We start from the raw sequence: 25,523 nt of genomic DNA on the forward strand, positions 1-25,523 counted from the left end.
TACATGGGGGCAGATTTGGACCTAAAACAAATCGTGGATGATTTGATTTGGGTACAAATTGAAATGAAAAAATCAATTTATGCACACCCCTAGAAATGACCAGTTTTTCACAACCTTAGGTTTGTACAAGATAAACTGCAGGATACTTTTCCATTTCTATGAAACCACTGAGTATATTAAAGAAGTGCTGAAATGACCATTTTTTCACTTTCCCTCAGTGACTCTGTCACTCCACAGATTATACAGAACTGTTTGTTGATTAAGGGGGAAGGGAAACTCTTAATCTGCAATTAGAACTTTAGTTGGTTGACTGACTGAAATTCACCATCATGCTACTGGCCATCCTTTTTATATCTCAGGTATGGATCAAAGCAATGTCTATCGTGTCCTTCAGTGGGTTGCTGGTTCAGGTGGCCTCCCTCCAAATGAAACCACTTTTGTTAAGATATTGCAGAAGCAAGGCTACACCACCGGATTAATAGGTATGATGCCTTGTGGATAATGTTTGGGTGAAAATTTATAGTCTGCTCATGTTTGGAATGTGGGCATTTCTCATGTTTGGAATGTGGATGACAATTGGTATTTAAAGGGCTTGTTTAAAATGCAGCTGAACTTGACATTTTTTTCAGGCTGAATGTTAGCATGCAGGTTATATTCAGAAGCATTAATTAAAACCTGCTTGGTAAGAAGCATATTTATGTATTAATATGTATATGCAGCATTTGAAAGCACAGTTCTCAAAGTGGTTTACACAGCAAAAGGAATGAGAGGAAAGCTCCCTTTCCCAAAGGGGCTCAAAATCTAAGCGCTCACATATGTACAAATATGGACTCTTGTTCTCCCCTGCTAAATATAAAGGAGTTGCCATTTTGTCCTACCCCTGCCCACCACCCCTGCTTGTATCAACTGACAGGGTGCACTTCTTTGCTTAAAAGTTCTCATGAAAGAATGTTTATATCCTGGATTCCCCCACACCGCTCATTGTTTTATACTGTGTACTTCAGTGCCCAGTCCTTCAACTTTTAGCATGCTACCAAGCCTTGCATTTTAACTGCAACAGATGCTCCCCAAGCAGGAGAGGAAAAGTGGAGGAAGGTTTTTTGGTTGTTGTTTAAAAAAAAAACCAAAAACTATTAACTTAAATCCCTCGATTTAAGTGGAGGAAGGTTTGTTGTTGTTTTTTTTTAAAAACGATAAACTTAAATCCCTCAATTTGCATATTAGTTCAAAAAAGCCAAGATTAATTCACAATTATGATAGCCATGATTTCTTTGAAGCATTATATCAATGGTCTTATATGCCTGACAAGATTAAAAGCATGTACACAACTGCACTAGGATAATGTTGGAGATGCAAAAGGGTAAAATTTTGATTTCTTGCAAATCTGCAATATAGAGAGTTAAATACATAGGATGATCCAGTTGACAGGGAGGCTAGTCACACGACTGTAGAAAATCAAGCTAGCCTCCGCTAGCTCGATTTTCTACAACCATCAAAACCACCAGGCTCGACTGCGAGCCCAGTGGTTCTTAAGCAGGTCACCCACTTAAGTAGCCCAGTGCTTAACCCGAGTCTGAGCAATCCTGAGTTGCCTTGGTACGGCTCCACGCCACAGCAACTCACGAAGAAACCCCCGGAGGGGAGGCGAGAAGCTGCCTCCCGGCTCCGGGGGTCTCTCCAGCATGCCCTGCACAACCAATCAGCCCCCGCTCCCCCCAGCACCCGCCGGCTCTGTATCAGAGCCAGAAGTCATGTGGGTGGCCGCTTCGGCTGCTCAGAGCAGACTGTCTGCTCGTGTGGGGGAGAGCGGGCTAAGCCCGCTCTCCCTGCTCACTCTCCCCAGGGGGGGTCTCTGTGATCATGAGACCCGCCTCATAGTATACTTGGACTTTCAAAAAGCTTTCAACAAAGTTTGTAATCAAGGACACTTGAGAAAACCTAGCAGTCATGGGATAAGGGAATAGGTTAATGTGTGGATTGGTAACTGGTTGAAGGACAGGAAACAGATATAAATGGACAATCCTCTAAATGGAGAGAAGTAAGAAGTAGGGTCCCCCAGGGATCTGTACTCTTCTGGGATCAGTGGTTTTTAATTTATTCAGAAACAATATAGAAGTTGTGGTGAGCAGCAAAGTGGTCAAATGACTCAAAACAATTTAGGGTACCGAAATCCAAAAAAGGTTGTGAGGAGTTCCAAAAGGATCTCTCCAAAGTGGAGGAGTGGGCAACAAAATGGCAGATGTGTTTCAATGTTAGCAAGTGTAAAGTGATGCATACCGGGGCAAAAAACCCCAAGTTCACATATACACTGATGGGATCTGAACTGTCAGTGACTGACCAGGAGAGAGATCTTTGAGTCATGGTGGACAGCTCGTTGAAAAGGGCCAATTCCATTCTTGGAATCAATAGGAAGGGGTTGAAAATAAGGATGCTAATATTATAATGCCCTTATACAAATATATGATGCAGCCACACTTGGAGTACTGTGTAAAGTTCTGGTCACCATACCTCATCATTGAACTGGAGAAGGTGCAGAAGAGGGCAACCAGGATGATCAGGGGCCTAGAGCACTTGCCTTATGAGGTAAGGCTACAAGAACTGGTCCTTTTTTTAAGTTTAGAAAAAAGATGACTGAGGGCAACATAAAATTATGCATGGTGTGGAGAAAGTGGAGAGAGAGAAATTTTTCTCCCTCTCACATCACACTAGAACCAGGGGTAATCCCATGAAACTGATTGTCAAGAAATTTAGGACCCACAAAAGGAAGAACTTTTTCACACAATACATAATTAACCTATAGAATTCCCTGCCACAAGATGTGGTGACTTCCACCAGCCTGGATGGCTTTAAGAAGAGCTTAGCCAAGGAGGACAAGTCTATCAATGGCAACTAATCTGAGGGCTACAGGCCATCTCCAGCCTAAGAAGCAAGATACCTACAGCAGGAGAGAGGTATGCCCTCAGCTCTTGCCTTTGGACATCCCAGAGGCATCTGGTAGGGAACTGTGTGAAACAGGATGCTGGACTAGATAGGCCTTGGTCCTGAGCCAGCAGAACTGTTCTTACGTTCTTAAAAAGTGCCTCTTTGTCCAGTTAGCAGACATAATATTTCAGAAAAGATATCAGAAAATCTCATTTCTGATGAGAATTATGAAATACAGCCAAGCATTGTCAATGTTCAATAAGGAAATTGCATAGGTATACTTTTACCCACCAAGCCAGTGATGATCAGGATTTCTAATATTTTGAATGTGGACAGCATTAGATATTTGAAGGAAGAAACTTGGGCTTCTCCTGCTCATCTTTGATTATCTTTATATTTCACAGTAGTGTAGAGGAAAGGAGTTCATTTGGGAAGAGCGGCTGTGCCTTATATGCTCTTTGGGAATGACTGCATAGGAACTGTCCAAATTCCTAATACGGTATGGAACTGGAGGTGCAAGGACAGTTCCTCAAAGCAATGCATAATCCTGTGCACTGGCATCACTGATTCATACATAGTGCACCACCTCTGCTGGTTTCATAAAGGTCTGCAGTTGAGTTATAGCACATTTGTTGGAGATCTAGCACATGTGGAAGATCTATGCTGGAGATCTAGTACATGTGGAACACTGGCGTGCTGGTGGTTTGAGTCAAATATGCATGAGATGTACATCTGACTCCCTCTGAAACCATGAAGTAATGCCTTTTTATTTACAATGGTCACACTTCCAAATGCCTACTCAATGCTTTCTGAAAGCATTGGACAAAGGAAACATGAATTATCATTATGAATGGCAAATTGATCACAATAGGTGAAAGGTAAATCATCTTTCTGCCAGGATTCACTAGGGACATATTTGCTGGTGGGTGGGGGGACAAGTTGAAGAGGGACTACAGCTATGAGGATATAATTCCTGAATAACTTTACCAATTAACTTTTTTAACATGTGCACAGCTGGTATGGTTGACATCGAGAAAGTGGTAAGCAGAAAGATACAGGAAAACCATTTCCAACACACTTCATACCTACGTATTCTTCTTCCAGGGCAGGAAAACAATCAATATATAGATATGAAAAGTCAGAATATATATTTTTGTGAAAACTGGTGGTACTTGCTGAAGTGATTATATCAGTTTTGCAAGCCTAAGTTAATGTTTAATAGTGGGTTTCCCCCCCATTGTACCTGTTGACTAGTTGCCTCTGAGGAAGAACATTAATGTTTAAAATGCATTGGGAAATTTGGAAACCAACTTGTCAATAACTGCCTTGCAGCCATTGATTGGCAATCTTGTCAGATTCATGTTTCTTTTCTTTTCTCTTTTCAAATTCTGTTTTCAGGGAAATGGCATCTAGGTATGAATTGTGAATACCATAATGACAATTGCCACCACCCCTTACAGCATGGATTTGATTTTTTTTATGGGATGCCTTTTACACTAATGAATGACTGTCAGGTATCACAGCCTGCAGAGTTAGATGGACCCCTACGGGCCAAACTCTGGTCCTACACTCAAATAATTGCTCTTACTGTGCTCACACTTCTAGCAGCAAAACTTATTCATTTGGTGTCTGTTCCGTGGAAAACTATTTTCTTCCTTGCTGTGTTTGGCTTCTTGTTCTTCATTTCTTGGTATTCAAGCTATGGATTTGTAAGATACTGGGATTGTATCATGATGAAAAATGATGAAATCACCGAACAGCCAATGAAAGTAGAGAGAGCTTCATCTCTTATGCTGAGAGAGGCCATTTCCTTTATTGAAAGGTAATATGAGAGTCCTTTAAACTTCTTTTATTTCATGAGAGTGTGGAAAACAGTGAATGAAGAGGGGGGAAAGATATGTTCAAGGAAACAAGGAAAACATATCAGGATATGATAACACTGGCACATAAGCTTTTTGGTTGATTAACGGTTATCAGTATAGATTCTTCACAAGGCATTGACAAGAATATTGGGGAAACTAGTTTAAATAGTATTAAACTAACATTAAACATAAATAGTTCAAATTTCTACAGAGGTTTTTGGCAACTCTGCTTTTTTTTTCCCTCCCAGAAACAAGCACGGGCCATTCTTCCTCTTTGTTTCCTTCTTGCATGTTCACACCCCTTTAGTTACCACAGAAAATTTTATTGGCAGAAGCAACCATGGCTTGTATGGTGACAATGTAGAAGAGATGGACTGGATGGTAGGTAAGTAGGACCTAACTGGTGAAATGATTCTTATTGGGTCCCTGGACAAAAGTTTCAGTCTACATGTTAAGTTGCTGAGCTGCTGGCTGCTTCTGCAACTTTCTACACACACCTGCTCACCATGACTGATCCTGGAAGCTGAGGAGCTTCTCTGTGTCTACATACCCAACATAACTGTGATTCCTATCTGTCATATGTAGAGGCTATTTTCACGATGAGAGGAAACCAGAGACCAGCCCAGTTTTCCCCCATTGTGAGAACCACTTGGCTCGTGGGCAAGCCTGGTGGTTCCAGGGTGGCTAGCCTGCCTAAAAACCCCTCCCCTTAAACGAGGCTAACGGAGCACTTGCTACATTTGTTTCTTGGATCGTGTATGGGAGTGACCCTTTTCTGGGCAGCTGATCTGGCCACCCAGCAGCGAGCAACTAAGAGCTAAGCTTGCTTTCTCCACATAAACCCATGGGCCTCTACACGTTGATTGTGTGTAGAGCCACACAGAGTTTCTGCTCCAGTATTAGAACTGACCAGGAACCACCTCATGGTGGTGTGGAAAATCCACACACCGTACTGAGGAGTTGTGTGATGACCGGCAGTCAGTATTGTTGCAGATAAATTACTTATCTTGTATAAGTGGTTACACAGGAAGCTTACTTTAACTGAGAAACAAGAATTTGATATTTATTACTAATTAAACATAGGCTAAGAAAACAATAAACTAACATTCTCTCATGCAGTGAAAGGGAGGACCTCTCAGTTTGAAATCAGGACAGCGAGTAAGAAGCAGACACACAAACTGTGACTCCACACCCAAATAGACACATTCAAACACAGACAAGCATGCTCCTCCACACAAAGAACTGAGACAATGAGGCTCTTCTCACGATGCGTGAGAAGAGCCTCTAGGGGGTTAGCGAGGAGAGCGGGTTTAGCCTGCTCTCCCCGCACACGAGCAGGGTGGCAGCCCTTGGCGGCCGGATCAGCTGCTCACACGACTGCCGGCTCCGTTACAGAGCCGGCGGGGGCTGGGGGGATTGGGGGCCAAACAGGTCCCAGAAGCTCCAGCATGCCCTGCACGAGTACGCAGGGCATGCTGGAGAGACCCCCGGGCCGGGAGGCTGCTTTTGAGCCTCCTGGCCGGGGGTCTGCTCATGAGTTGCCACAGCGCAGAGCCGTGCCTTGGCAACACACAAGTTAAAAAACCGGGTTTGTGGAGCGCGTGCTCTGCAAACCCAGTTTAAAGCGAGGGGTAGTTTGGCGGGTTAACCGCCAGGAGGCCACCGGGCTTGCCTGCGAGCCTGGTCGTTCTTACGGTCAGGCGAAATCAGGCTAGGCTCCTCTAGCCCAATTTCTCCTGATCGTGGGAATAGCCTTAATGTCCACAGCAAAATCCCAACAAATATTACATGGGGAGATGGAAGCATGAGTCTCCACACAGCCAGAAAATGCATAATGTAATGTGTAGAACAAACTTGTCAGATAAAGCATGTTTTCAGCAGCTCATTTTCACAGAATTGGTTACTATGTGCATCCCAAATATGATGTGATATGTACAGAGCTGAATTGACACTCGTCCCATATCCTATCACCAGTTTTCTTTCTGATAGATAAACCAGGAAGTAAATTGTTAAGTGAAAATCTTACCTCATGAAAGCATTAGAAGCATCTTGCTCTGTTGGAACTCCTAAAATCTAGAAACTCTGCATGTTTGTCTCCCTATCTAACCTTCTCACATACTGACCTACTGTGGAATCTCAATTCATTTCGGTGAGCAGCAGTCTTACAGGAAAATCAATGTCACTTGCTCCCAAGTAAATGTGCTTAGGATTGGAGTGTTTGACTACAACTATTTTAAAATACTACACAACAAAATAATGTGTGGAAACTATTAGAAGTGGATAGAATTACATGTGCAACTGTCAAACATATAGAAACAATGAATACTGTGAAAGCAATACTTCAGTATACTAACTACTTGCAGCTGCAAAGCAAGAAATAAACAATAGCACTCAAATTCTGCTCACTGGGTCCTTTGTACGTGTGAAAAAAATCACATGATTAATTTTAAGTAAAATGAAGTTTCTCTCTACTGTAGTGAGTGTATTGACAGCTTTTGGATGAGGCGGTTTATAAATGTAATAAATAAATAAATAAATAAATAAATAAATAAATAAATAAATAAATAAATAAATATTGCTACAGCTGTACTTTCCCTGGAATTTCATTAAAAGCTTGAATTCTTTTATCAACTGAAGCTGAGATATTATGATTTTGGTCTAATCTTGAAGGATCTGGCTAAGTGCAAGGGTATAGTGATATTAATTGGAGACATAAAACAACCGCAAAATGTTATGCTGTGAAAGTGGAGCACAGAGCTTTCTTATGTTTAGCAATACCAATATTTCACTATTGATTTATAGGAAGAATTTTGGATACTCTTGAGAATGGAAGTTTGAAAAACAGGACTCTGACATATTTTGCCTCTGACCATGGTGGACACTTAGAAGCTCGGAAAGGAAATGTTCAGCTAGGCGGATGGAATGGCATATACAAAGGTGAGAATTCAGATTTTTCCCCAGTGTGCTTCCTAAGCTGCTTTTCAGTAATCAACTGTATTTGGTAGCCCAACAATTGTTACCTTAAGTAAAATGTGATTAAATATTTGGACCATCAAAAATCAGACCAAGCAACGGAAGGTGTCCCCAGTCCATAAAATGCTGACACGTGCATAGTTTAAATTAGAGAATCCAAAGCAGGCTCCATAATTGCAGATAATCCATATGATACAAAGGAAAGGTTTCAGAGAAAATCAGAAGTTCCTATAGGGAAAGCAGAAATATTAAGAACAATGGCTGACATCCTGACTAATGAAGTGCCTGCATTGTCTGCTCTTGTACATCTATCACAGTCTTCTTGTGCTCACACTGTTGCACCAAGGCTCTAGAACTTCTGAATGCTTCCCACATTCCATAAACCCTCTGTCAAAGTAGAAGCACAAGAGCTGCCTGCACAAGGGCCACCTCAGTGACATCTTGCTGTTCTTACAGAGCACTTCTGGAGGGCAGGCAGCTCTTGAAAGTATTGAAGCTCTTGTGCAGCTGTGCAAGCACAAGAGGACTGGGGGAGTTGCACAAGGGCTCCCACTACACCCCCACGAACCCTACCAACACATGCACTGGGTTATGAAGTCAGCCACTGCGTTGTACCCAAAGAAGGTTCGTCACAATGATGAAGTCCCATCAGTGTTCATGGGGTATGAATTAATTGTGACTAACTGAAATACATCCATTTCAATGGGATTTTTTTATGACTATCTTTCTTTGGATACAATCCTTTACTTTAAGAGGAAATAGCTAGTACTGGCTAAAATGAACCAGATACAGTACAGCTCCCCTACATATGTACATTAATTGAAGGTAAGGGGCATGTCTGTGTACACATATCTAACATACCTATGTTATTCATCTTTATTTAAATTTATTTATTTATTTATTTATTTATTTATATGTAAATGCTTGGGAACTTTGTTGATAAGCAATATTCATCATATTCGTATTTATATGTTATTTATAGATAGAGGTAGAGGTAGAGATAGAGATAGAGATATAGTGGCTCAGCGGGGAAATGCTTGACTAACAAGCAGAAGGTTGCCGGTTCGAATCCCCACTGGTACTATATCAGGCAGCAGTGATATAGGAAGATGCTGAAAGGCATCATCTCATACTGCGTGGGAGGAGGCAATGGCAAACCCCTCCTGTATTCTACCAATGACAACCACATGGCTCTGTGGTCACCAGGAGTCAAAATCGACTTGACGTCACACTTTACTTTTATAGATGATATAGATATAGACACACACACACACACACACCAAAAGAACATGAAATGAAAAGGGAACTAAATTATTTCTTAAAGATAACTGAGTACTAGTAGCTTCAGCAAAGTGGCTGTATCATGTGCTCTTAGACCATGCTCTGGGACCCACAAGGTAAGCTGAACTTGGACATAACACAAGTTTTTGAGATGAGAAGGTTTCTAGTTTCTAAACTTGTGTATGATTTAACTCTAGGTGGAAAAGCCATGGCAGGCTGGGAAGGAGGAATTCGTGTCCCTGGATTAGTTAGATGGACAGGAATTCTACCTGAGGGCAAGATCATCGATGAACCAACAAGTCTGATGGACATTTACCCCACATTGGTTCATCTGGCTGGTGGAACAGTACCACAAGATAGGTATGGATGTTGTTGAGCTTGAAACTGACAATCAGGAATGCCAGTAAGATTTTCTGGGCCCAGTACATTGTATGTAGTAGATTGGACCACCCACCCACAATCTACTGGCAAGAACTGCTGATTACATATTATTACAGAATTACAGAATTGCAATGTCTATTTCATTTTTAGCTCACTTTCCAAAGGGAAGTGAGCTAAAATGAGATCACCATGCCTATGTGTCCCCCTGTAATATTTTGTGTGTTTTTATAGTCAAGTACAACCCAAATTCACAGCAGATGAGAGGGGGTTCTTGAGGACCCCAATGGGCGTACTTTTTTTATGCTGATCAGCCATCTTATTGCTGATCAGCCGTCTCCCCTGCTAAAAAGAGGCACCTTTTTTTTAACATGGTGATTCTCTTTATTTAGCAGGCAGAGTGTAACTGGCCCTATCTACCCCTAGCACAGTACTACCAGTGACTGTTGCTGGTGTCTATCTTAAGTTTCTTTTTAGGTTGTGAGCCCTTTGGGGACAGGGAGCCATCTTATTTATTTATTATTTCTCCATGTAAACCATTTTGGAAACTTTTGTTGAAAAGCGGTATATAAATATTTGTTGTTGTTATTTCAAGGCAGCAGTCACTCACAGTATAGGCATCACCCTTTTGTAATCCATGTGCTGACAATCCAATACAAACCAAACAGCACATGGGAAGGGATCTTATGTAAAAGTTATCATGTTAAAAGAAGTAGAAAGTAGGCTTCATTAGTTCTACTTAAAACTATTTGTCATCTCATCCTTTCTCCAAAGAGCTCAGAGCTTCCCCTCTATCCTCAGAGCAATCCTCTAAGGTGGTTGGTGCCTGGGCCAGGGTCACACAGTGCTTCCTGGCTGAATGATTTGAACCAAGGTTTTCTTGATTTAAGTCCCACATTCTAATTATTATGCCCACATCTAGTGACACTTACACTGTCAAATTACTATACATAAAATTGAAGGCAGTCTGAGAACTAAATTTATACAGAACTAGATTCTATGTCTAATCAAAGTAAGACCAGCAGCATTACAAAAAATCCCACAAACCCAGAAAAATAGGAATTGCAGTTAGCCAGTGCACAGACAATCAGCCAAAGAGTAAAACCTACTCAGGTTGCAATGGTTTATCCAAGCAAGCCTTTAGGCCCCTGTGCTAATAAATTTGTTTTCAGACAAAACAGCTGTTTCTCAGGGCTTTGCTGAATAGACCCTTTTGTTCTCTCTTTACATATGTTTACTCACTGAATTCAGTGGGCTTAATCTGAAGTTACATTGCAGCTATGACTTCTTCTTCTTCTTCTTCTTCTTCTTAAAATATGTTGGGGGTTTAGAAAGATGGGTTTGAGATAGTCAGAAAGGTTTTCTATGTTGTTAACTTTTTAATTTAAAATGGACAGAAAAGAAAGCTAAGGTACTGATCCTATGCACAAATACCCAGAAGTCCCACTAAGTTCAATAGGCTTACTTTCAAGTAAGCATACATGTGCCCATGTCTGACTTGCTTACTCTCTAAAATAGAAGCAGATGCTTTCTTCCTCCCCACACTGCTATTTTTTAAGCACAGTCTGAATAAAAGGAATTTAAAATCTTAACAATCCAGTTTGCCTAGCCTTATACACTTTTTTGCGTGGCTATGCTGTTCCCATGCTGCCCCCCTGTTGTTCCTGCTGTTTTTCCTTTTGACCTGAAAAAGTGAGAAAAGGACTGCTAAATGCAGCTACCGCCTTTCTCTCAGTCACTGTTACAACCAAGCCGCTGGTGAGCAAACACAACTTCCAGCTCGCTGGGCAGGCCCCCTGCTGCCTCAGGTCCATCATAGCAGCTTTTGTTGTCACCGTCTGTCAGTGACACTGCTAACAACTGCTTGTTTCCTACGTTGTGTTATGAATTTCTGAAAGTTAGCTGTATGGGTCTGCTTATATTTCATTTGTTTTGTAAGAATAACTTCCTCAAGAACCCAAGCAACATTATGAATCCAGAACACTTCAAAATCCACATTCCATCTTGCAAATAAGATCCACTACATATGCTAGTGGCTAGTTTCCCCTTAAAATATACAAATAGGTACACTCATGTGTTCAGAAACTGGGCACTAGTGATGTGCACAAATTGATTTTTGTTATTCGATTCAAGATCGAATCAGATCAGCCAGATTCAATTCAAACTAGAATCTGTAAACTTGAATATGATCAGATTTGATTTGAGTAGGATTTGATTTAATTTGGATCACTTCAACCCAATAGTAAATGTCCAGGGGGCACCACTGTGAGGTTGTGGGTAAGGCCACATGAGTGCCACCTACCACCCAGATTTCAAGGCAGTGGAGCACTTGGTTGACTTTTTAACGAATGTTTTAGTTTTTAGTGATTGTGTATATTTGCACCATAAGAAATAATGGGGATTCAAAACAGCCCTAACCCTAATCCTAGTCTAACCTTGAGTGAGGTACTCAGTTCATGTTTTAAAGGAATTTTTGATGTGTTTAGACTCTTTGGTGTGTGATGACTCCTCATAGGGATTCATTATGAGGAAAAGTCATTGCACACCATAGAGTCTAAACACTTCAAAAATAGTGACTGTACATTTTGCTCCATAACTCCACTTCTACAAGTGCTAGAGCTTAGCTTTTAAAAAAGAAAAAAAAGAAAGAAAGAAAGCTGGGAATCAGGGGGGAATGAATATAGGAAACTCGAATCTCAAATCAATTTGAATTGGATCTGGTGAGATTCAATTTGAGCTCAAATTTGGCCAGGTGTGACTGGGCATATTGTTTCAAGGTCAAATCACTTGAATTGACCAGATTTGAGTTGAATCGATTCAACCTCAAATCAATTCTTACATCCCTACTGGGCACCATGGTGAGGAGCAAACGTGTGTAATTTCTTTACAATACAAGTATGAATTTTCTTGTGAGTATGCTCTGCTTCAGAGAAAAGATAATGGATGAAGGTGAATAGTAACTGAGGAGAGGGCCTTAGCTAAGGTACCTCAATTATGGAATTCTCTACCCAGAGGGTTTCACCTGCTGTCCTTTTGGCAAATACAATTTATCACAGCCTGGAAAACTAAGATATCTTCTTGTCTGCTATTTTTATTTGTTGTTGCTGGTGCCTTGTGGCAGCTTTAATGTGCTACCTTTACTGTGTGAGCTGCCCTCAGAATATGCATATTAAAGGGCAGCAAATAAATGTGTTAAATTGATTAAATGAACTAGGCAGAATGAAACCATAGCTTTCTGAACAAGAGAGATGCTTTATGGAGACATGAGAAAATGCAAAATAAATATAGGAAAAGGAAGAACTCGAGGACTTTAGAAAGAGAAAGAAGGTCAAATTATGAATGCCTGGAATGTCTTTCTTAATTGCTACTTGAGACTTTTTCATATTTTTCCAGCTAGAACATCATCAAAATTAGGGAAGTACTTCACACTGAATAATGAAGGAAACATCTATATTACTCCAGGGCGTCTTCACCGGCAGTAAACTCATAATGCATAAGTGCCACTGGTGACCCATTCCTCAGTGCCTCAGTGACCCATTCCTGCAAGTGAATAGTGAATCCTGCAATAATAAAATAGACTAGCCGACCCCGCACAGAGCGTCTGTGCGCTCTTTGGGGCCAGCAGTTACCTCTTCCCCCACCACCTTCTGCTCCAGTCTCCACTTCCTGACCATGGCCGGCCCATGCTGGGCTCAGCTGCCTCTCCTCCCCACCGCAACTTCTGCCCCCCACTTTCTTCCCCCCCTCCTGGGCCTTGCCTCCGCAGCTGGGCCGGACCTGCCGCTGCCACCTCTGGCCTCCACGGTCAGGCCCGCCACCGCCGTCGCGGTGACCAATCCTCCTGGGTGCGTTTCAGCCAATCAGGTGCCTCCGCCCACCCAGCCAATCAGCTGGGCGCTGGGACACACATTCCAAGGTGCACCCAGGAGAATTAAATATATAGATGTTTTGAATTCTCGTGTTCATGCAGAGTTATCTGATTTTGGAAAATGAGAAAAATGAACTTTCAGGCTTCTTGCTACTAAGTTAAATTTTTAATTTTAATAAATATGACTTATGTGTGTAATTTTTCTTAGGTTGCAGTCCTAAACAGAATTGGGAGTTAGTCCCATTTGAATTCACTGGGACTTACATTTAAATAGACACACTAGGAATTTCTCCCTTTGTTTAAGCTCTGTTCTTAGGACATTTACTTCACTCAGGTTTTCAGTTAAATCAGTCTTCATCAGAAATTCCATGTGTGCTTCAGTGTACAAAGGGAACAAATTAGGGCTAAGCAAAAATGTCCCTCTGATTTTCACAATCCAATTTACAAGCAGTAGAAATGGAGGGGATGGGGAAGGGGATTGGAGGCACAAAACTTACCAGCAGCAGTACTGTCCCTGCTGGCAATGGCTATTTTTATTTCCCAGCCCCCCTTCAGACTTATTCTTTATCATGATGTAGTATTCCTTGAAGGTGGGGTCTGGAAAATAAATCTTCAGGAAAGGAAAGGTTGTGCCGTCGAGTTGGTGTCAACCACAGAGCTATGTGGTTTTTCTTGATAGAATACAAGAGGGGTTTACCATTGCCTTCTCCCATGCCGTACAAGAGGATGCCTGCCTTTCAGCACCTTCCTACATCACTGCTACCCAATATAGGAGTTTCCCATATTCTCGGAAACACAACAGTGGGGATTCCAGCCAACAACCTCCTGCTCTCTAGACAGGTTACTTCCCCACTATCTTCAGAGGAATCCCCAATTTGATTCGTACCCACTGCAAGGGCTCTTGCCTCACTTCAGTCCAAACCATTAGGCCTATCCCCCTTTCCTCACTTCTAAAAGCTGCTTTTCTGTATCTTCCCTTGTGGCAGCCAGGGAACCGGAAGTGTCTTTCATGGCTTACATCTTAAAATTATTTTTTCTTTAATTCTCCTGGAGCCCTAGGAATGGTGTGGTGATACTAGGAAGTGTAGTCTTTTCTGGGTCTGAGGCCATTGCTGCATTCTCTGTCCTTTCAGGGTTATTGATGGCCGGAATTTGATGCCTCTGCTATTAGGATCAGTTCAGCAATCAGACCATGAATTCATGTTTCACTACTGTGGGATACATTTGCATGCAGTACGGTGGCACCAGAAGGATAGTAAGTATGAGTTATTTCCCTACTCCTTTACAACAATTACCCCAAACTTATTGGTAGATTATAAATGATGATAAAACAATAGCCGGACCAGGGAAAACCCCTTTTTCTGGATATAGTGTAGCAATGGGATAATGGGATTAAGCTAATCTTGTGGTACCAAGCATTAATTGTCTCCTTTGCTAAGCAGGGTTTGCCTTGGTTTGCATTTGGGTGGGTGACAACCTGTGAACTCTGTCTGCTGTAAGATATTCCTCTTAGGGGTTGGGGTGTAGCTCAGTGGTATTGCTTAGAGCACCTCCTCCAACCCTCAGGCTATTTCAGAATGCAGTTTCAGAAGGCACAGGCAACTTCAGAAGGAAGGGGAGATCATACAAAATTGGCCCACCTGCCTCACGGGACAGAGAATGCTGGTGCATCATTAGTCTGGATGACAGCCACTGTCTACAAACTCATGATACTTTAAATAGTCTGCATTTGTCTTAATCATATGTATTCTTTCCCTCCAGGTGGGAATGTGTGGAAGGCCCATTTCATCACACCAGTTTTTCAGCCAGAGGGGTCTGAAGGATGTTATGAAGTTAAATATTGTCCGTGTTCTGGAGAAGGTGTAACACATCATAATCCTCCTTTGCTGTTTGATCTCTCTCAAGACCCATCGGAAAACCTTCCCCTGTCACCAGACATGGAGCCACTGTTCCATATAGTTATTAAAAGAATAGAAAAAGCTGTGGATGAACATCGCAGGACTCTTACGCCCGTCCCACAGCAGTTATCATTCTACAACATAATGTGGAAACCATGGCTGCAGCCATGCTGTGGGACATTCCCATTCTGCTGGTGTGACAAAGTAAAGGAAAACCTAGACAATGGACAACAGTTCTAAAGTGTGTGTGTGTGTGTGTGTGTGTGTGTGTGTGTGTGTGTGTGTGTGTGTGTGATGTATTTGGTCTGTTTAACCACAGAAATTTTAGGAAATATTTTTGAACAAAAGCTATTTGTTTCTACACACACACACACACACACACACACACACACACACACACACACACATACACACACACACACACACACACACACACAAATAAATAATGTAATAGGATTCCAGTGTTGGAAAAGGTGTTGTTTTCTAAGTATTTTATCGGTTAGTAAACCTGAAAGTCAAGCTGTATATCACCTTGTTGAACCTGCAGTATTGAGGCAGTGCCTTCCACAGTGAATCCCAATTTGAACAGGAATTTCTGGGTTCCTCCCAAGAAGAAACAGTTTTTCCATGTCCTTGAACTTGTTTGTATCTGCTACATGCAGAAGACCCCGGGAACATCATCTTAAATTTACTCCAAGAAAAAATTAAAGGTAAAGTTGTGCCATCAAGTTGGTGTCAACTCCTGGCAACCACAGAGCCATGTGGTTTCTTTATACAGAGGGTTTACCATTGCCATCTCCCATGCAGTTTGAGATGATGCCTTTCAGCATCTTCCTATATCGCTGCTGCCTGATATAGGTGTTTCCCATAGTCTGGGAAACATACCAGTCAGGATTCGAACCAGCAACCTCTTGTGACATTACTCAGATATAATGTATTATGTTTTGAGGACATGGTTTGGAAAGAATAGGAAAATGGTAACATGGGTCTGGAGGAAAAGTTTAAAAATTGGACATGCTTATATCTATGCAGAATCTCTATCCTAGACTTAAAACAGCAAGTGCCCAGAAGTATCTCATTGCATATAACTTTGCAAAACAAAAAAACAAACAAACAAAACCCCCTGCATATTGCCTGCAAACACTGCCCTCCTGTGTTAAATGAGTCTTTCCATCTCCCACTTGATGGTGATTTGGCAGTTTTCTGTGGGAGTTTCCCCATTCCCTTTCTTGGACTGCTGTGAATATTTTGGAATTATTAGGTGTCTAACAGCCATATTTTTTAAAAAGACTACTTCAGCTTGGGGAAAGAATTACTGCTACCAGATTATGGTTTAAAAAAAAAAAAGCTTTGCTAATGTTGTGAGCTCTGATCTTGGGTGAGTCTGAGTGGGGAGGGACGGATCTCATAGAGCATGAAACACTGCGGCAAAAGGGGGAAAGAGGATGATATGGGGAAAGAGATAGGTTTTGACGGTTGTAGAGTTAGCTGATGAGGGTGAAGAGTGGATAGGATTCTTGGGGTACAAATGGGACACATAGGAGTTGATTTGTTTGGATGGGTCTAATAACATTGCATGTACCAACAAATACCCTTTGTTATTTAAAGCTTAATTGACAGGCCTCTGCAAAGCAGTCCCACTTCATTTTGAGGACCACTTGAGAGCTTTCTTTGGCCCCACTTCAAGCTGAACTCTTAAGCCACTCAAAGTTTTGCTTCACCACACCCATAAATGTGGTCCCTCCATGGCACCTACCTGGTCCAGGCATCGCGGCACCCATTGCTGGCTATAAGTAATGCTCCTTCTCTCTCTCTCTCTCTCTCTCTCTCTCTCTCTCTCTCTCTCTCTCTCTCTCTCCTTTGGCTCCAAGCCCTCAGTGCTTGATCCTCTCTGGCCTTCATCTAAATAGTTGACAGCCGTCGAAACAGATCTCATGAGGATCTCCATCTCACAAGAATCCACCCTCTTGCTAGCCTCACCAAGGCCAACTCTGTCCCTTTGTTCTGCCCCCCCACCACCACCACTTGACCAAAGCTAGCTCAGCCTGCTAGCATGCTTTTCTGACTCCTACCCTGAATTCTCTGACCAGCGTGACAAGGCACTCTTGGCTCTGCCATGAGGAACCAAGAAGCTAACTTTTGTGGCTTGACTAATTTAATTTAATTATTTAATTTAATTTAATTTAATTCATTCATTCATTCATTCATTCATTTAGATTTTATATACCGCCCCCTCCAAAAATGGCTCAAGGCAGTTAAGTCATTTTAAAAAGACTTTCCCGCTTTTCCCATAGAGCCTTGGGAATGGCACGGGTCCATCAGGGAATTGTAATCCTCTCTGAGGCTGCAGCCATTTCTGCAGTCTCAAAGAAGACTACAGTTACCAAGTGCACCTGCACCATTCCCAGGACTCTGTGTGAAAAGTGGGGGAGAGAGTCATTTTAAAAGTCTGACTGAAATTACTGGAAGGGGGTCATTTAAAAGCATGCTTCCCTTGTGGGAGAGCAAAGAGGAAGCATAGAGGCTTTTCTCCTCAGTCCTGGTAAGTAGTTTGAAGGGTGGAGGTGTGTAAAAGAAAGTTCAAGGGGCTGGAGGGTTCCTCCCAGCTTGCTTTGCTTTGTCTGTATTTCAGGCCTTCCAGGTACCACTTCCCTTTGGGTGGAAGGGGTCCAAAGCTGGCCAAATTCAAATACATCCCTGAAGCTTCACATAGCCCTATTGCCAGCTCTTTTGTTAATAGAAGAACCTAAATTATTAACTTTGAACTGTTCTCTCTGAGACTGCATTCACATATAATGCCAAACCGGAGTTAAACGTCGTCGAGATTTCAATTTGTCACTCCAAATCCCACTGCAGATGTTTGTCAAACCACCAAACTCCAGTTGAAGGAGAGGGGAGCCCCTCCCTGCTGTTCAGTCTCCAAGGCAGATCCTACAGTAGCCAGCTACACAGCCAGACCACATCAGGGGGGCATCCGCGATTGGCCACATTCTGGGAGGAGGCATGCTGAGCACAATTGTGCATTTTCAGAGTACTCCGCCACCCTCAGCATGAAAAGGGCATTTAAACCCATATAATTACCCTGTCTTGCCATGCCATAGCAGCACTTCTTCTGCCAGCGATGGCACCGCTGTTCCCGAAGTAGCCCCACACCCCTATAGTCCCACACAAACACAAATTATCGGGGGGTTGGGGTCGGGTGGGGTTGGTATTCCATTTTAATTAAGGGAGGGGAGTGGAACATAGAGACTTCATAGGAGGGGGTATGTAGATGAGGGAGGGAAAGGATGCTGGGGGGGGGGGTCTGTCCCACCATAACCTGGGAAGATGTTGCAAGGGGCAACACCAGCAGTCCATTTAGACCCAGCTGAAATCCTGCTGTCTGGCAGCTTGCTGCCGAGTGGGCTAGCCCTCTTGTGAGAGAGTCAGTCTTCTGGGGAAGGTGATGCTCAAGTAAAGGTGCAGCCCGACCCATGGACTGTGAGCTCACAAGTTGAGCCAGCCCACCCACCAACACATCCAAGGGGGTCCTGTTTGTGTGGGACCCCCAACACTCACTGATAAAGATAGAAAAGCCCCCCCTAAACTCCCCCACCCTGTGGGGAAGTATCCCTTTGGATACGTCCATGCACCCAAAGAACATCAAAGGACATCTAGATGTTCCACATGCCACGGCCTGGATGTGTGTGCAGAGGGGAGGGGAAAGACACTGGGATGGAGTTTAAAACCCATTCAGAATCTAAGCTCCCAGTCCAGCATCATGCTGGATACAGATCTTCCAGCATGTGGATTCCCAGGAGAGGGGTGACCTTGTCTTGAATTGACCCCGGTATAGTGGGGTTGCCATTTTGGGGCAAGGGTGCACATGTTCACATATGCAGATAGGCTGGTAGGGGGCATACTCTCACAGCCACTTGGCAACAGCTGCCAAGACAGGGAAAACAGTCTCCGGGTTGCCCCTCCCCATGGCTTCCCTCCCCACTGCAACTTTGCTCTATTTTAAGCCCCCAGTGGTTTGTCACTCCCATGAGGGAGAGATAGTTGAAACAATGGGATGTTTTGCTATCAGACATCATGACGGAATTTGCTCGGCAATTCCCTCCCCTCCCCTCTGGTGGTTGTTCTCGTGAGCTTTAAGAGGGTGTCCCCATGGCCTTCCACTCTCATTATTGAGCAGTGTGCCCCTGGTCAGGTGTCCCTATATTCACAGCTGAAGTGTAAGACTTACTGGGGCACTACTAACCTTGGCAATCATGCCTACTCGTGAGTAAGCCTGGGGAACACAAACCCCCAAAGGGGAAGGGGCTGGGCCCCTATTCCCCAAACTTTCAGTGTGGAAAATAGAATACCTGATTGGGGGCAGCCCATTATAGTCGGCCATGAGCACCCACCTACCCCCAAAGTAGTTTTGCTGGTGGGGGAAGCAAGGGGTTCAGGGACAGACCTTCAAACCCATTTAAAGTTCCTGGGCTGCTTGTGTCATGCCACCATATGCAAACCTGTGTGCATATGGCTTCCCAGGAGAGGATAAGCCCAGTTTCCTTCTTGCCCAGGACAGTGGGAGCGCCCTTCAAGGGTGTGGGCAAGGATGCACATGTCCACATGGATGGACGTGTCCGCAGGTGGCATGCTCTGACAGCTACTTAGCAGCAGTCACCATGACAGGGAAAGAAGTCTCCAAGGTACCCTCCCCAAGGCTTCCCTCCACACAGCGATCATGCTCTATTTAGAGCCCCAATGGCCTTGTACTCTTGTGGGGGGAGTTGTCCAAGGGAGAAAGGGATGCTTTATTTTTTGCATATGATTATTCACATATGATTTCTCCCCTCTGATGGTTCTTCTCATGAGTTGTGTGGGGGTGTCCCCACAGCCTGGCACTCCTATGCATGAGCAGGCTGTCCAGGGTCAGCCAAATCTGTCCTCACAGTGGTAGTTCTCTCTCCTAATCCTGGAGCACCACTGACCCTGGTGAGCAGCCTTGCTGATGAACAACATACCCCCTGGGGAAGGAGCCGGGTCCCCGCCCCCAACCTTTTGGTGAAAACAGTAGAACTTAGCAACCCCTGCTTGTGGCAGCCTCTTAAACCTGGACAGGAGCCCCCCCCCCCCACCCAATCATTTGCTCTCCACCTGAACAAGAAATGCTCTGGTCATGTTGGCTATCCCTGCCATAAGGGGGCCATGTGTCAGGGCATGCCCCATGTGTGGGCAATGGAGAGATCGGGTTCCTTGATGTTCCTTTACACTCATTCAAAATGCTGGGGTCCAGAACAGCAGTGCAGATCTCCTGGCATGGGGATTAGTGGATGATGGGAGCCTAGGCTTCCCTTGGCCCCAGGACAGACCCAAAACAGGCCAAACTGATCTAGAAAATAACAGGGGGAGGCTGGTGGGGGAGACGGAAGTTTCACACACACACACACACACACACACACACACACTTCCACAGCAACACACCCCAGAGGCAGCAGAATGGCCCCGGGCCCGCCAGTGAGTTAAAAAAAATTTTTTTGTAACATTTCGAACCCTGGATTGGCTCTAAGCTGGCCTGGAGGGTACAGCTCAAGGTTGAGCCAAACCAGGCCTGGTCCAGCTCAAGGGTCAACCCTCGAGCTGGCCCAATTCGATGGAAAACCAACTCAACCTTAAGCCTTTCCTTCAACTTTTCCCAGCATTATGGACTTCCCAAGGGAACTGGGTTTCGCATAATGTGTCTGAAGTATGATAGTTTGAGCCTGGTCATTTGTGCCGTGAGTTAAAATTCTGGATTGATTTGTTCTATGATCCATGTATTTGTTTGTTTTCCTGGCTGTCCATGGTATCCTCAGAAGTCTTCTCCAGCATCAAAGTTCAAAAGCATCAATGCTTTTTCTATCTTGCTTCTTCAAAGTCCAGCTTTCACATCCACAGAGTGTCACAGGAAAAACCATTGTCCAAATAATTCTAATATTTGTAAGCATAGACACGTTAGAGCATCTAAATATCCTTTCTAAGGCCTTGATGGCAACCCTACAAAGTGCTAGTCTGTGGCATATTTCTTGACTACTGGATCCCTTACTGTTGAAGTGCGATCCTAAAAGGCCGAAGCTATCCACCACTTCAATGTCTTCATCACCAATTTTGAGTCTGGTTGCTGTACCAGTTGTCATTAGCTTAGTCTTCTTTACATTTAGTTGTAGTCCCATTTTTTCACTGTGCTCCTTGACTTTCATTACTAGAGCTTTCAGATCATCTGCATTCTCAGCTATCAGAGTGGTGTCATCAGAGTAGCACAGGTTATTGATGTTTCTTCCTCCAACTTTAAAACCATGCTCATCTTCTTCCAATCCAGCTTCTCTCAGAATATGTTCAGCATATAAATTGAATAAGTAAGGAGAACATATACAGCCTTGTCTTACACCTTTGCTGATCTAGAACCAGTGTGTTTCACCATGTTCTGTCTGGACTATGGCTTCTGTCCTGTGTATAAGTTTCTCATGAGAATGGTGAGATGTTCTGGGATGCCCTTTTTCCTAAGGATATTCTACAATGTGACATGGTCGATGCCATCGAAGACTTGTCTATGGTTAATAAAGCACATTTTTTCTTTTTGGTATTCTTTGGCTTTCTCAATTAACCAGCATGCATTAACCAGATGGGGTCACACTTCCCCAAAAGGAACAGGTTCGCAGTCTGGGAGTACTTCTGGATCAACGTCTCTCCTTGGTTTCTCAGGTTGAGGCGGTGGCCAGGGATGCTTTCTAACAGTTTCGGCTAATACGCCAGCTGCGCCCGTTTCTTGAGATCAATGACCTAAAAACAGTGGTACATTTGTTGGTAAACTCCAGACTAGACTTCTGTAGTCCAGAAACTTCAGTTGGTTCAGAATGCGGCAGCCAGGTTGGTCTCTGGGTCATCTCGGAGAGACCACATTACTCCCTTGTTGATGGAGTTACACTGGCTGCCAATAGGTTTCCAGGCAAAATACAAAGTGCTAGTCATAACTTATAAAGCTCTAAATGGCTTAGGCCCTGGGTATTTAAGAGAGCGTCTTCTTCGCTATGAGCCCCACCGGCCGCTGAGGTCACTTGAGGAGGTCCGTCTCCAGTTGCCACCAACTCGTTTGGTGGCTACACAGAGATGGGCCTTCTTGGCTGCTGCCCCGAGATTGTGGAATGTGCTCCCTGCTGAGATATAATCCTCCCCATCTCTGGCAATTTTCAGAAAACACCTGAAAACACATCTCTTCAACCAGGCTTTCTCAGCTTTTTAAAACATGTTTTTAAATTGTTCTGATTATTTAATTGTTGTTTTATGATGTTTTTAATTGTTAATCATTGTTTTATGTTTTATAATTTTTGTTTAATTATTAATTGATTTTAATGGTGTTTTAATGTAAACCACCCTGAGCCTTTTGGAAGGGCGGTATAAAAGTTTTAATAAATAAATAAATAAATAATAAATTATGTCTCTTGTTCCTTGGCCTTTTCTGGAGATCTTGAACATCCGGCATTTCCCTTTCCATTTAGGGCTCTAATCTGCATTGGATGATCCTGAGGATTATTTTGCTGGCATGTGTAATTAAGGATATTGTGCAATGGTCTGCACAATCTGTTAAGTCTCCTTTCTTTGGTATTGGTATGTTGTATATAGTTGGTATGTCTCCTTTCTTTGGTATTGGTACTCTTCCAATCTGTTGGCCACTGTGTCGTTCTCCAAATTTGCTGGCATAGTTTAGTTAGAGCCTTGACTGATTCTTCTTCTGTTGCCTGCCATATTTCTGTAGCTATTCCATCAATTCCTGTAGTCTTCCGACTTGGTAATGACTGTAGTGCTTCCCCGATTTTCATACCTGAGCATATAAATGTGGGGGACTTCATTGCAACTCACTCCATTTCTTTTTCACTTGAGGCCTCTTTCACTTAAGGCCCCCAAGTCTTCCTCCCTTATATCTTCATCCAGGAGTCACACTTTCCCCTTCCCTACCCTTGATTGCTCTGCCTCCTCCACCTCAATTCCTCAGAAAAATTCTCTGTGCCTTCCACAGCTGTGTTGAATGCCTGTGTTGGGGGGAATTTTGGGACTCTCTCTGGCTCTAGCACTCCCTCTCTACCACACCCCTAGTAGAGCTTGGAAATGAGTCTATGAACTCAGCCTTGCCCCCATGCCACCTCTCATTCTGGTCAGGCTAGAAATGCAACTAGCCACATAGAAACCCCTTCTCCCCCCTTCCTGCTGTGCTGCCTCCCTGCCCTGAGTCAAACTATTACCAGCTCCTGCCTTACCAGCCCTGGTTTCCCACCAGCTCACTGCTGGAAATGGCAGCAGGCCAGGCAGTAGTATTTTTACCCAAGGGCAATCATGCACACAATTGCCTACTGAGGTAAAACAAACCGCAGGTTAAATGCCAGATCAAAAAAACCAGGGCTACTGTCTTCTGGAACAGCTGGGACAGAGGGCTTCCCGTGCTCCAGACAATACAAGTCACCTGGGTTACCCCAGGCTGCTTGTGTTGTGATTGATTTAAATGTTTTGTGGTTTTGTATTGTTTTATTATTGTGAACCACCCTGAGACTTTGGTTTGGGGCGGTATAGAAATGTATAGAATAAAATAAATAAATAAATAAATAAATAATAGCCTCATTAACTAGCTGTTATGAAATGCTTAACTGGAGCCAGGAAAAAAAGTTTGCTAAAGCCAGAAGGGGCGAAGTTTGCTTGTCAGAAAGCCTATTTTTGTTTCCCTCTATCTCCACCACCTCAGGAAAACGATTTTATGGGTGGTTGACTCAATGGAGTGTCATAAAAGAAAGTACAAGCAAGCATGTGGTAAGGCAAAGATGCTCAGTTCGATTGTTGCTGTGTTCTATTATTTCCAAACTCATATGCTAGCCATTGAGCTTAATTTTTTTTTTAAAGGAAACAAGTTTATAAAACAATGAGCCGGGTTTCATGATCAGTGAGACCCGGTTTCAGGAGCTCAGCAGGGAGATCAGGCTAAGCCCGCTCTCCCCGCACATGAGCAGGGCGGGAGCCCTGGGCAGTCGGATCAGCTGCCCACATGATTGACAGCTCCGTGACAGTGATTGGTGATTGGATGGTGATTGGCTTGTGCAGGGCATGCTGGCGAGACCCCCGGAGCCGGGAGGCGGCTTTTCGCCTCCCCTCTGGGGGTCTCCTCATGAGTGGCTGCGGCACGGAGCCTAGGCTCCCCTAGCCCAATTTTGCCTGATCGTTGGAATAGCTCCAATGAGTCGTTCAGTTACATAATTGACTGAACTTCCCAGTTGTTGCTTTTTAAACTGCATGCTAACTTTTTTTCTGGTCCTATTATGCCTCCGAGGGCAGTCCGCTTGAGAAGCTTTCCCCCATTACTTGATCTCCATCCTGGAAATAGCTTCACATGCTTTGTTTATGTAAGTCAAACTGCTGTTAAGGGGATGGGAACAGCAAAAGGGTGTGGAAGAGGAAGGATTGACCCAAGATTCAAATAGGGATGTACATGAATTGAAAACCTTGATTTGATTCAATTTTGAATCAAAATGTGTTTCAATTTGAACACGAATCAAATGAGCCCTAAATAGTCTGATTCAATTTGGTCCCGATTCTATTCAAATCCAAATCGATTTAACCTATATGGGTGGAGGGAGAGGCAGGAGAGACTCCTTTCAGCCTTGAAAAAAAAGAAAAGAAAGAAAGAGGCACTGGATTGAGAGGCAGCAACCTGACCTGCCATCACCCTGTGGCCCACTAGCCGCTGCTTTTAAAAACAAGAGGTGTGGAGGCACCTTTGAACCACTCCTGGGAGCAGCAACTTCAGACCCGCCATCCCTCCCCATGGGCCTTCAGCTGCTCACACTGGGCTAACCCTTTAAATGTCCTCTGCACATATGCAGGGAGGCCATTTAAAAGGATAACCTGGTGTTCTTTTCACTAGAGAATTGGAGCAAAAACACCAGGCAAATGTTCAGAGAGGCCATTTAAAGGGTTAGCCTGGTGTGAACGGCCAGCAGGACATGGGGAGGGATGGTGGATCGAGTCTCTGCCTCCCAGCTTCTGTGCGCTCTGCTGTTACTGCTCCCAGGAGTGGTTCAAAGGTGCTTCTGCATCTCTTGTTTTTAAAAGCAGTGATGGTGGGTCGGTTGCTGCCTTCCCCCACCCCTGCGCTGCCTCTTCCCTCCCCCGTTACTGCGGGCTCTGCACAGCAAAGGTAATTTCCCAGCGCCTCTTTCCTTTTTTAAAAAAAGGCTGAAAGGAGGATCCCGTCCCCCTCCCCCCTCCCCTTACATGTCGGATTGATTCGGATTGATTTGATTCATCAGCTACATGTGCTGATACCAAGTATCAAGAAGGGTCATCGTT

At 43.7% G+C, this 25,523-nt stretch overlaps 1 protein-coding gene across 3 annotated transcripts in view; it reads left to right on the plus strand.

Annotated features, from left to right (window-relative positions):
* LOC128350849 (arylsulfatase D-like) overlaps positions 1–15,460 on the plus strand; it is a 38,990-nt gene extending 23,530 nt beyond the window's left edge. For 2 of the 3 annotated variants that reach the window (XM_053309639.1, XM_053309637.1), the window contains exons 5-11: positions 360–482; positions 4,321–4,744; positions 5,033–5,169; positions 7,587–7,721; positions 9,236–9,398; positions 14,418–14,539; positions 15,046–15,460. In XM_053309639.1, the coding sequence (XP_053165614.1) occupies positions 360–482; positions 4,321–4,744; positions 5,033–5,169; positions 7,587–7,721; positions 9,236–9,398; positions 14,418–14,539; positions 15,046–15,422 (1,481 nt within the window). In that variant the 3' untranslated portion in view covers positions 15,423–15,460. The remainder of the gene's footprint in view (positions 1–359; positions 483–4,320; positions 4,745–5,032; positions 5,170–7,586; positions 7,722–9,235; positions 9,399–14,417; positions 14,540–15,045) is intronic. The other variant, XM_053309640.1, reaches the window with a different exon arrangement.
* The last annotated feature ends 10,063 nt before the right edge of the window (positions 15,461–25,523 follow it).

Source organism: Hemicordylus capensis, chromosome 3 (genome assembly GCF_027244095.1).
Source record: "Hemicordylus capensis ecotype Gifberg chromosome 3, rHemCap1.1.pri, whole genome shotgun sequence".
In the NCBI taxonomy this organism is placed as follows: Eukaryota; Metazoa; Chordata; class Lepidosauria; order Squamata; family Cordylidae; genus Hemicordylus; species Hemicordylus capensis.